This window comes from Musca vetustissima, unplaced genomic scaffold, assembly GCF_032173495.1.
Source record: "Musca vetustissima isolate MV318-11 ecotype Yass unplaced genomic scaffold, APGP_CSIRO_Mvet_v1 utg17733, whole genome shotgun sequence".
Classification (NCBI taxonomy): Eukaryota; Metazoa; Arthropoda; class Insecta; order Diptera; family Muscidae; genus Musca; species Musca vetustissima.
Genome location: NW_026879553.1, coordinates 116,242 through 129,342, shown reverse-complemented (window position 1 = coordinate 129,342; position 13,101 = coordinate 116,242). Strand labels below are relative to the sequence as shown.

General features: G+C 35.7%; 1 protein-coding gene across 1 annotated transcript; it reads right to left on the bottom strand.

Moving 5' to 3' along the window:
* Nucleotides 1-3,810: 3,810 nt before the first annotated feature.
* Nucleotides 3,811-7,589, bottom strand: LOC133324472 (cdc42 homolog). The gene is made up of 3 exons (XM_061533305.1): nt 7,283-7,589; nt 4,024-4,221; nt 3,811-3,947 (listed from the first exon to the last, which is right to left on the bottom strand). Exons 1-3 carry the CDS (start codon nt 7,568-7,570, stop codon nt 3,858-3,860), a joined length of 576 nt encoding a protein of 191 aa, XP_061389289.1. The 5' UTR covers nt 7,571-7,589; the 3' UTR covers nt 3,811-3,857.
* Between the last annotated feature and the right edge of the window lie 5,512 nt (nt 7,590-13,101).

The window sequence follows — 13,101 nt, the reverse complement described above, 5'->3', positions numbered from 1 at the left end:
AGATATACTGAAAATGGGATATATCGGTCCACTTTTTTGAGTAGGTCCACATGTAACGTTACCTCCCAAAATTCGCAAATGGAGAGCTTTTTAGTACGTACTTCAATCATCTATAATTTGATTTTTGAATTATGACTGAGCAGGAAATATATTCTTACTTTAAATTATCAATATTGGTCAACTTTTTAGGGTAGCCCGCCATATAACACTCTATTCTAAATTTCGGTATTTTATTGACTGTAAATTTATTTGTTTTGGTTCCTCATTGAGTAGAAAATCTCACTATCAAAAATTATCAATATTGGACCAAGTTCCGGGTAGATCCCATTTATGGTACCCACTATTTTCGTCATTTTGTAATCGTTTTTCAAACCAAAATGGCTTTAAGTTAATTTTTCAGGTTGCCATTGAGTGTCAAATCTTCATACACAAAAACGATCAATATCGGTTTATGATTTGTTATAGCTCCGATCTATTTTCGATATTTGAAGGCGACATTTTTCGCCAATGTGGCTGTAATTTGGTATAAAGGATTCTTGATAGCAGACATTCATATATCCAGAAAATTATCAATATAAGTCCATGTTTTGACCCCCAAATAGGCTAGCCATCCATTTTCAGAACTTTGAAATTTTTAGCTGTATTTTCGGAAATTATGTCCATTGTTTTCTTTCAGGGAATTATTCGAATTTTTTTTTGGTGCCCCACATTGGGCGCCATTACTTTTATATCATAAAAATATTTAATATCCTGTTGGGCGCCATAGTTCTTCTCTAATGGAAATAATATATATTTTTAGAAACACCACATTGGGCGTAAAATTGTCTCTAGCATTGAAATATCGTAATGTAAAAATTTTCTTTCAGTAAATAATTTGAAAATATATATAGATACCCTACATTGGGCGCCATTATACAATAAAAATTATTACAAAATATTTAATGATCTCTTGTTGAGCGCCATAGTTCTTTTTTTAATGAAAATAATTAGAAAATATTTTTAGAAAAACCACGTTGGGCGCCAAAATTTCTCTAGCATAGAAATTTTCTCTTCATCGAGTTTTCCGCGTGTATATACGGTCCATTAATTGTTATACAATTAAAGTAATTAGACATTTTATTTTACGGACTCTATGTTTGGCGCCATTATTGTTCTATAATGGAAATACAAACGAAATCGTTTATAAAGACTGCGTTTATGTTAACGATATACCGGTTATAAAGACAGTATTCGCTTATAATAAGACCGGAACTCGTCATTTATGGGGGACTAATTTTACCGGGTGCAATAGATTTCGACTGTAATTGAAAAAAATATATATGTCATTTGCGTCACATTGGGCGCCATAATTTTTATTTTATATCATAAAAGTAATTGGAAATTATTGTCTTGTGATCTCATTTTGGGCGTTATAATTGTTGTATAATGGAAATAATTAGAAAATATGTTTTAATTGTCCCACTTTGGCCACCTCCTCTTGAGCGTTTTTTTTTGGTCTTACGTCGTGATACCCAGAGGAGGAGATAGACGAAAAAATTTAATTTATCATTCACAAAATTATTCGAAAACATATGCCATTTGCGCCATAATTTGTTTTATCATAAAAAATATTGTTTTATGATCTCATATTGGCGTTATAATTTTGTATAATGGAAATAATTAGAAAATATTTTTGCAAGCACCACGTTGGGCGCCAACATTTCTCTAGCCTTGAAATATCATTCAAATTCCTATTCATCGTCTTTTCCGCGTATATATTGGCGCCATTAATATCTTATTGGGCGCCAATTCTTCTTCTTCTTCAATGGAAATTAAATTAGAAAATATTTTTATTAACACCACGTTGGGCGCCAAAATTTCTCTAGCATTGAAATATCGTTCAATTTCCTCTTCATCGACTATGAAAATAATTAGAAATTTTATTTTACGGACTCCATGTTGGGCGCCATTATTGTTCTATAATGGAAATAATTATAAAAATTGTATTTGGCCTATAATAAGACTGGAACTCGACATTTATAGCCACATTTTCTCTGGAGTAGAAATATTGTCTAATTTTCATTCAATGTAACTATGATAAAAAAAAATTGTAAAAAAATTGAATTTTTTTACACAAAACTACTGCTCCACATTTGTTTATTATAAAAATAATTGTAAAAATATTGTTTTGTCATCTCATGTTGGGCGCCATAATTGCTTTATACTGAAAATAATTAAAAATTATGTTTTAAATTGCCCAACACTTGTTCTATACTTAAAAGAATTAGAAAAAATGTCCTGATTTTAAATGCACACCACGTGGTCTGGGCCCGTTTGAACTTGACAATTTTGTATTTGTTTTTTTGTTTTTATTTTTTTATTATTATTTATAATTTAAGAAATTTTATTGTTTCACTTTTTCATAATTGTTTTTTTTCTGTTTTGTTTTTTTATTTTATTATAATATCTGAAATCAATAGTTACAATGTCTAAGAAACTAAAAATATAATGTAAAAATTGATAATTTGTATATATAAAAATATGTTTTTTTGTTTTGCTTTTTGTTTTATCGTTTAATATATTATTAATGATTAATATTGTATATATTAATATAATTTTTTTTGTTTTGTTTTTATTTTAAATAAAAAATGCATTAGTTCAAGTAAGACGAACTAGAATCATTTTTGTCTCTTGATGTTGATGTTGTGGTTTTTGTTTTTTTTTCAATTTTTATGTTTTTTGTTTTCTGCTATTTTATGCACTTGTTTGGGGTATTTATTTGAATGAATGAAGAATTAATAAAAAAACAATGTTGTGGGCGCTTTAAAACTTGTCACACCAAAGCGCTAGCGTCAAGTAGAAAAAAACTGTAAATGAATGACAAAACGAAACATGTTTATGTGGGTATTGTTAAGAGAGTGGGAGAAGGAGAGAAACAAATATCTACAGCTGTAGATATATGATAAATGTCATAGCAAATCAGCTGGTTGTTTTATATGAGCTTGAACGAAAAAAAAAACAAGGAAGATAGCTTCGATTTACTGTGTGTGTTGTTTCTTTTTTCTTCTTTGACAATGACAAATAACATTAGTTGTTGTTGGTTTTTGTTTTTGTATTTTTAGTTAAACTCTGTTGCGTTTATGTTTTATTATTTTCAAATAAATCAAATCAAAATTCAATTAATATTTATTTGTTGTTTTAGATAAATTATTATTGTTGTTACTGCCATCAGTAGTTGTAGTAGTAATAGTTGTTGTTGGTGTGGTATATGTGTTGTTGTTTTTACGACGACAAACTTCAATATTTTTTTTCATCTTCTTCTTTTGTTTTTGTATTACTAAAAAATAGTTTTAACATTATTTTTAAATGTTATTATTGTTGGTGTTGTTTTGTTGTTGTTTTTTTCTTCATCATATATAAACTCTTTTTCTAATAGAATTTTAGGACCATATCAAATATTGATCAATATATGTATGTATGCAAAAAATGTTTTTGTTATATTAAATTGTGTTTTAATTTATTGCTGGTTCCTTGGGTTTTTTGTTTTTGTTTTTTGCTGCAGTGACTAAGCTAGAAATCCGAGTTTCGTTTTCTTCTTGTTGTTGTGGTTAGTTTTCATTGTTTGTTTAATTTAGTATTTTTCGCTTTTAAATTTTAAATTTAAACTTATGACGCTTTTTTGCCAAATATATATTTTTCTCTTTCATTGTTTTTGTTTTTTATATAAATCCAATAGTTCAATGTTGTTTTTGTTGCAGTGTTGTGTTTTTTCTTCTTCTTCTTTTTGTTTTTTTTTAGAAATTATTGATTGCGTGTATGTAAAACTTTCTTGTGTTTTGTTGCTGTTGTTTCATAAATTATAATACACATACACAAAATTATAAGAATCTGCATCGCTTTTTCTTGGCGGGTTCTGGTGGTTCCAATGCAGCCAAAATTGCCTCATCGAAAACATTTTTAAGACCTTTCTGCAAAAGACCAAAGAGAAAAAGAAAAAAGTGGGATTAGTATTTCTGGGGTTACATTTTTTATTCTGAAACTTACCTGTGTCAAGGCAGAGCATTCCACATATTTAACTGCCTTCAATTCCTTGGCCAATTTCTCGCCCATTTCAATGCCAATGGGTTTTTGTTTGTTCTTGGCCAATTTTTCCAATGTACTGGTCTCGTCGCGCAAATCGATTTGCGTTCCCACCAACAAGAAGGGTGTCTTTTGGGCATGATGCTGGATTTCGGGTACCCACTAAAAAATATAGAACAAAATTTTAATTTTTAAATTAATTTAAAATAATAAAAAAACAACTTTTTGATTTTCTTTAGAGGGCTCTCGCCATTGAAGATATTTAATGATATTTTGATTGGGCGCCATAATCCCTTTTAGAAGCAACACGAAATATCGATCATTTTCCTCTTAATGGACTTTGGTGACTGAATAGAGTCGCCATTAATCCCTTGTTGGGCGCCATAATTCTTCTTTAATGGAAATTAAATAAGAAAATATTTTTATATATAATATAATTCTTCTTTAATGGAAATTAAATTAGAAAATATTTTTAGAAGAACCACGTTGGGTGCCAAAAATTTCTCTAACCTTTAAATATCCATACCGGTTAAAGTTGTAGTTGTAATAGATTTCGACTGTTATTAAAAAAATATTTTGGCAAATGCCCCACAATGGGTGCCACAATTTCTCTGGAGGAGAATATTACCCAATTTTCTCTTCTATATAAAAGAGTGCCTATGATCCTATTTATAAAAAAGACCTTCTCAAGAGGTATTTTATAAAAAAAACTTTACTGAGGTCATTTAAGTCTCTACGGAGTAATTTTAATGAGGTCTTCTATGGATGTTTTGAAGAGGTTCTTAAGGGGTCTTCTATATAAAAAAGTACCTATGGTCCTATTAATAAAAAATACCTACTCAAGAGGCATTTTGTAAAAAAAGAAAATTCTGTACAGAAATAATGTAAGTTTCTTTGGAGTAATTTTAAGGTCTTCTATGGATGTTTTGAGGAGGTTCTCAAGGGGACTTCTACATAAAAAAGTGCCTATGGCCGTATTTATAAAAAAGACCTACTCTCCATACTGAGGTCATCTAAATCTCTTTGGAGTAATTTTAAGAGGGTCTTCGATGAATGTTTTGGAGAGCTTCTTAAGGGGTACTCTATATAAAAAAGTGCCTATGGTCCTATATATGAAAAGAAGGCCATTCAAAGGACATTTTGTAAAAAGAACTGTATATATGGACGATTCTATACTGAGATCATATAAGTCTCTTTGGAGGGACTTCTATGAATGTTTTGAAGATGACTTCCTGGTACCCAGCATAGTCAATAGCTGTTAGGTAGTGTTTCCAAAGCTGTTCTACACCCAATGACGATCTCAGACTTGATGCTACACCATTTGATGGCTTCAGGAGCCGTTTGGCTATCCACAAAGATCCAGATGTTTTATCAATTCCGCTGTCTTCCAAATCGCAGCGTCTTGCTAGATTGAAGACCCCATACTGAGGTCATCTATAGATATGTCTCTATGGAGTCATTTTTTGTAGAGATCGCTAATAATAGTGTACCCATGTTCTTTCGTATCTTTTGAGGTTAAAATACCCCCGAGAATGGGTTTTCCTGCATAGCAGAGGGTTTTCTATGCAGGAAAACCCCCTTCTCTTGGGTTCTATTATATTTAATGCAAGTACCCTTGACGAAAGTGAACATTCACTATTCTATGCCGTCTGCAAGACAGAACTGAAGATGCTCGATCGTCTCCGTCTTCTCCTCGTCCTATTTATAAAGAGAAGACCACTCAATGGGTATTTTGTAAAAAACACTTTATAAAGAGACGACTTCACATTGAGGTGTTTTGTGGTTAGAAGACCCTCTGAGAAGGGTTTTTTTCTGCATAGAAAAACTTCTTAAAATATTTCATATTTAAAGAGGATCCCTTGAACAAAGTGAACACCAACTAATCTATGATTTCTACAGGTCACAACTGGACAGTGGCACAGAAAATCCTCTATCGTCCCGTCTTCTCCTCGTCCCCACAGGAATTCGGATTTTAAGAGGGTAGCCGGAGACACTATGCCACCTGAATTGGCTTTAGTCATGGGTCTATAGGCAATAGACTTTTAGGCTCGAACGGGACAATTGAATAGATGGTGTGTGTCGTGAGGACTTTGCTGGCAGGAGGGACACCTATTTAGGTTTCCGGGGACAACAATGCGCTTTCGATACGATATTGAGAACATTACTGCCAGTATCGAACGGGTTTTGCCTTGGAAGAACCCTCTCACTGTTCGAAATTGCAAGAGGATGTTGGAGTAGGACTTTGTTGCATTTGTAGCCATTTATGGCTGCGGAAACCGCCAATTGATGCAGGGATTTTATCGCGTCCGCTATCGACGATCTGTTGACGTTCGATGGAATGACAGATGCCATCAAGATAGCACCTGAATTTCTGGCGGATGTCTCGCGGAGGTGCATCTGCCATCACTGTGTGATGGTTGGGATGACAACGGAATTGAGAATAATGCTGTACCCGGACCATAGTTGTGCTAGTATCGAACGGATTTGCCCAGGAAGAAGCCTCTCGCTGCTGGAGTAGGTCTTTGATGCATTTGTAGCCATTTATGGTTTGATGCACGGATTTCATCGCGTTCGCTATCGACAATCTGTTGACGTTCGATTGAATGACGTCTTGGATGCTACCACGATAGCGCCGGCAGTTTTGACGGATGTGTAGCGGAGGTGCATCTACCATCATTGTGTGATGGTTGGGATGACACGGTAGATAGCGAGACCGCAGGAACAGTCTAGTCAACAACACATTATGGTCTCCTCATTGAGGTGATCGATGCTCGTCATCTGGACACACAGTCGGTTGCAATTCGTGGTGCATTATTTTGTTTTGTTTACAAGAATCTCCATTGTGTGTCGTCGCTAAAGAAAGAAGTCCAGACTGGGGCACCATAACTAAGGATGGAACGACCAATGGCATTATATGTCATTGAACCAAACGAAAGTATTGAAAACTTGATAGATAACCCCTTGAAACTTGATATATACTGCCTTTGGATTTTGGGGTCCTTAGATACATTTCGAAATCTAAATGCTTCGTTAACTCCTTCAATTGACTCACTAAAGCATGCCCAAGACTGTTTATATACATCCCAATTAATTCTATGCTTGGTCCTTCTGCCTTTATTTTATAGAAAGGTTTCTTGGAAAGGCCATCTTTGGACAGTTAACCCCTTTTGAAATTAACCTATAAATAAATGTATTCAATTCGCAAAAATTTTTCTCTACTTACCTTTTCTTTGACATTTTCAAATGAACTAGGACTAACGACTGAGAAACACACCAAAAATACATCTGTTTGTGGATATGACAATGGACGCAAACGATCGTAATCTTCTTGGCCAGCTGTATCGAAGAGACCCAATGTATAGGGTTCGCCACCGATCATAACCGTTACAGCATAATTATCGAATACTGTCGGTACATATTCCGAGGGGAATTTATTGGTGGTATATGAAATGAGTAGGCAGGTTTTACCCACAGCACCGTCGCCAACAACAACACACTTGATGGTCTGCATTGTTTTGTGTTAGTTTAAGCTGGAAATAAAAAATAAGATTATTAATTATTTTGTGTTAAAAATAAACTCAGGAAAACCTCTTGAATTAAAATTGTAATTGCAAATCAACACTCCCTCCTTTCCCTTAGAATTTTCTTTTGAAATCATAAGGTGTGTCATATACAAAATTGTAAATTGTGTTAATTATGTAAATTTTATTTCAAAATTGTATTGCATTTTTCAAAAGAGAGGGGGAACATGTTTTCAAGTTTGTAGTACATGCTGTCTTAGCGACAAAGACAATGGTGTCCTGCTGTGAAGTAAATGGATGGGGGTGTTTTTTTTTCTTCTTCTTTACAACAAATGTGAATTTTATCATTCATTTTATTTCGTTGTCCTATTTCAATGGTGCGATTGTAGACTCCATAGAATATTACACCTTTTAAAAAACGTTTGCGGTAAAGTGGAATATAAAAATATGAAATACTCCCTCCCTTTATTTTTATATAGAAGGAGGTATTGTTTTAAAGAGTTGAATCTTTATCATTTCTTCCTGACTTTCCCTAGAATAGAATCGATCTGTGTGTTCTCTAATCTGAAATATTCCAATGACATTAATTTATGTTGGGCGCCATTTTCAGTGTTCAAACGTTCGAAGAAGGAATATGGATATAAATATGGAATACTCCCTTTAAAGGATAAGAATCTAACTAGAAGTATTAGGAAGTAGGTGGAAATAGTTTCGATGGCTATAGAGATCAGACAGAAGATATATTACATGTCAAGGTTGCACTTTCCCAACCACTTTAGGTTTCTAATTATGCTGTAGATTAGAGCAGATTCGGTTGTTGAGAAGAAGCTAAGACTCGGTGGAAAATTAGCACCCACTAGCCTGTGCCGCCTGTAAGCCAGGGCTGGACAGTGACAATTGCTCAATTGTCAACGTCTCCTCCTCGTCAACGCAGAGTCTACAGTAATCAATTGAATCAAGATCCCATTTACTAATAAAGGCCCTGATATTGCAATGACCAGTAATGATTCCTGTCATTACTCTTATTTCGGCTTTGCTCAGGTTCAACAGTGAGTGTGTCCTTTTGGTAGACAGGTTCGGCCAAATAGATCTTGACACATTACACCTAGGTTCGTTGTGCCAACTTTCATAGGCTCTTTTGTCGAAGAACGCATCAAAGTTCCGGTAAAGATGACATATGAGTGGTTTGATTGAGTCATCAATTGATAGATCTGTAGATTTAGATCCTCGTCTAGCTAATTCGTCTGCTCTACTAGGAATAACGACATCTACATCGTCAAATCTCAGGACTGGTGATATATAGTCGCTTAGTTTTACGTCTTGATACAATGTCATACCAGATTCGTTCAAGATACAACCATGCCCAAAGGTACAACTTCGCCAGAGGTTTTGTTCATGCAGCCTTAGGGCGCTACGTGCGGCCTGAAAGTTAATGCTGAGGCCCAGAGGCTTTAAGTTCAGCATTGCGTTCATAGCTGCTTGTGGTGTGCTCCTCATGGCTCCTGTTATTAAAATCGAGGCGACTATTTGTACCTCATCTAATTTGCTGAATATCTGAGTGTCTAATTATTATGAATAGAATTTCAATAATTTGAGTATTCTCTATTCTGAAATATTCCAATGAAATGATTTTATGTTGGGCGCCATTAACATTTTCCAAACTTTCGAAGAAGTAATGTGTTTATGGAAGTCCATTTTGGGCGATAAACACATATCCAAATAAATTAAATGATTTCAAAGTATCCATGATAAAGGACCTCAAACCCCAAGGTTCCATACGAATTGAGAATATTGCTACATTGCCCGTATCTCAGTTGCGCCAGACAGGTTTGCTTTGGAAGAAGCCTTTTATTGTTCGAAATTGCAATGGGATGTTGGAGCAGGTCTTTGTTGCATGTGTAGCCATTTATGGTTTCGGAGACCGCCTGTTGATGCACGGATATCATTGCGTTCGCTATTGACGATCTGTTGACGTTTGATGGAATGCCATTTGGATGCCTTTACGATATAGCCTGAAGTCCTAACAGATGAGTCGCGGAGGTTGATCAGCCATTACTGTGTTATGTTTGGGATGACACGGCAGATAGCATGGTCGAGAGAACTGTCTAATCAACAACACATTATGACCGCATCCTGGTTTTGTGGCAGCATCCTAGTCTCCTCATGGAGGTGATCGACGCTGGTCATCTGGACTCACCCGATTGCAATTCGTTGAGCATTATTTTGTATAGTTTGCAAGGATCTCCATTGTGTGTCGTCACTAAGGAAAGAAGTCCAGATTGGGGCAGCATAATAAAGAATGGAATGACCGATGGCCTTGTATGTCGTTACCAACGTTTTTTTATCCTTGCCCCAGGAGGTGCCAGCCAAAACTTTCAGAACTTTATTTCTAGCTTTCAAATTCTGGATGATGTATTCGGAATGAATGGAATGACCGATGGCCTTGTATGTCGTAGACGTTGCAGTGGATAACGTTGCTGTGAATAACAAATAAATAGTCGCGGACAATCAGCCCCAATCAACTCTGGGACGACTCATGGACCCTACAGTGATTAGCACTACGGTGACGAACACGGTAGCTATCCTGGTGTCTCCTCCGAAGCAAAGTGAGTCCTCCCAAATGATGAGTCGGGGTGTTAAACCTGGCGAGGTTGAGGATCCGAACTCCATGACCTGTAGAGACGTCGCGAGACTTCTCAGGCAGATAGCTGTCGAAGCTGAGACTCTCGTCGTTAAGATGGATGAATCATCAGTACCAGGAACTGCAAGACAAGTCAACGCCAAGGAGATCGCTGCCAAGAATATGTACCGGAGATCGGTTAAATACTGCAACCGATTCATTGGACGGGACAGTGAGTTTCGAGGAACATCATGTCACCCTTTCTGGCACATACGGGTGGCGGTATAGGACTTAAGGGATTCTTCAATGAATTTTGTGAAGCCGTGCCAGTTGGCTTTATTATAACTCCACGAAATCGCTGGGTATCTCTACTGTCACCAGAATTAGAATACGTTCTTAATTTGGATGGAGCGATGAACGGACTATTAATGGAAATGTAGTTCCTTACGCATTAAAATGAGACCCGTACTTGAACATCTGCGACAAATAACCGGGCACGTCCTCCAAGAAAAAAAATTGTGTCTCCATACTTTGGGTAAAAATATCTGCCTCTGAAAAATCTGATTGTTTTTACTAGAGTTGTTACCCCTTTCTATGAACACCATAAAATAAAACCTTTAAAGACCCGCTATTATTTCATAACCCGTTTTGAATGTCGTTTGACTATTAATATATACAGCACGTGACCTATGAAGCTAAGACGTAAGTCAGAAAATGTTGTTCCACAAAAAGAAAATACCACTGTATTTGGATTCATTTCACAACAAAGGGAATTGAGTTGTAAGACACCCATTAAATATTCTTCAATTCAGGACTGATTAGCTTCCTTGCTTCCTTCCTGAATTCTACACTCTTTTACATGCAATCATCATCATCATCATTATTTGTCATTATGACGAATACGAAAAGGAGGAAGACACCACAAAAGAGATACGACACTTGTCTTCTTTTGGAAGTATCCAACACTTGGGGGTTTCACAATACGGCAGTGGCGGTGGCTCCTACACATAAAATACCAGAGACACAACACACAAGATTACATACAACAGTACATTTTAAAGTATATAATCCATAACAGAGATGCAACATACATACATACGATTTTAATGTATTTGTGTGTTTGTTGGTGTGATTGCTACGTTTTAATGACACAGGGCGCGACTGCAACACAGACTTTTTTGTTGTTCTTGTTGTTGATTGCAAACGAAAAAGCAGCCAGCTGTGGCGTCGACAGCAGACAGAGTTATGAACAGACAGGCAGAAGAAGGCAACAGCAAATGAAGAAATTCAGATATCGGAAGTTGTCAACAACGCAATTGATCGTCAATGGAATACACAAGTTTTTGCGTTTGTTTTCTTTTTAGTATTTCTTCTTCTTCGTTTCTTCTACAAAACTCCCCAATATTCAGCGAGTTCACACACTCACACACACACAGCAAATCAATCAATGAGGGATGGAGAGAGAGACAACAGAAAAAAAATATATTTTTTCCAGCCCTTTTTTGCACTGCGATCGTTAGCCTAGCTGTCAGTTGATACTACTTTTTTTCTTCGTCGTTCGTATCTTACTATGAGTCAACATAACACAGCAATCAACCAAGCAGTCAGACAGTCAGCCCGTACACGATGTCCGGGGGAAAACTAAATGTGATAACATGATAAGAAAAATATAAAAAAAGAACTGCCAATCGAAGCAAAAAAACAAACACAAAGAGACAAATTGAAAATAAGAAGAAGAAAAAGCAACAACTACAACTCACAAAACATAGTTAACGATTTCAGGCAATTGTTGTTCATCACGTCCCCTTACACCAGCCAACCAACCGACCAACTCCCACCCGATTAATATGGGCAACACACTCACTCACTCCTACAGTCTCATACCCAACTCGCGGAAAGTCAGACCACACAAACAAACACACACACACCCATAAATGGAATATCTATATATTTTTGTTGTATGCAAGCAAGCAGCGGCGGGAGGAGCTGCTTGCTGCTGTTTGTTTGTTCACAACATTGCATTGCGATTGAAAGTCTGATTTCCAAACTTGTTTTTAGGAATTTAGCACAAGAATAATTGAAATATCTAGCATACATACATACAAACCCAACGAATAAACGGGCGAACAACAAACAATTGCTGCTGCTAAACTAACAACAACAAGAAACACAACAACATCATCATTATGGGCAGCATTATGTGTGGGTTACTAGCATTTTGGCAAGTTCTGATGGTGGATAAACCAAAAAAAGCTGATGAAGATGGATGGCTGGATAAAGCAATATCCACTTTTTTCCAAGCATTTTCTATTGTTATGCACTCCTTCCCATCAATTTGAACAAAGGAACATACAAAATAACGCAAATATATATAGGGGGAGAAAATTATTTAGGCGACATTTTTCCCCACTTCATTTCACTTCTTTTTTCTCGTTCATTCGTTCTTTTTTTCATCAAACACACAACAAATTCAGTATTCTCGTCATCATCGTCATCCATTCTTTTCTTTGTTAACTTGATTCGTTTTGCCGACTTCATTATCATCATGATGATTATCTACAACGTCGGCGGCGCCGCGGCCGCCAATGACGCTGCTGCCTGCTGTCATCATTTTTTTGTCGTATTTTTTGTGCTTCTTCTTCTTATTCCTTCATTCGTTCACCGAGATGTCTCAACTTTTTTTCACTTTAGAATTTTCTCTTTTTCCGCATCACAAGTTTTTTTCATTGCGTTTTGCTATCTTTATACACTTCACATTCTTTTTGCACTTTTTATTATTTTTTAACAATTTTTTTACCAATTCTATCCAGAATTCTTGTTAATTTACTTACATTTTTAACAAGAAAAATTTTTTTGGGTTGGGCACAAATCAATTCGTCGTATGCAGAGAACCGAGTAGAG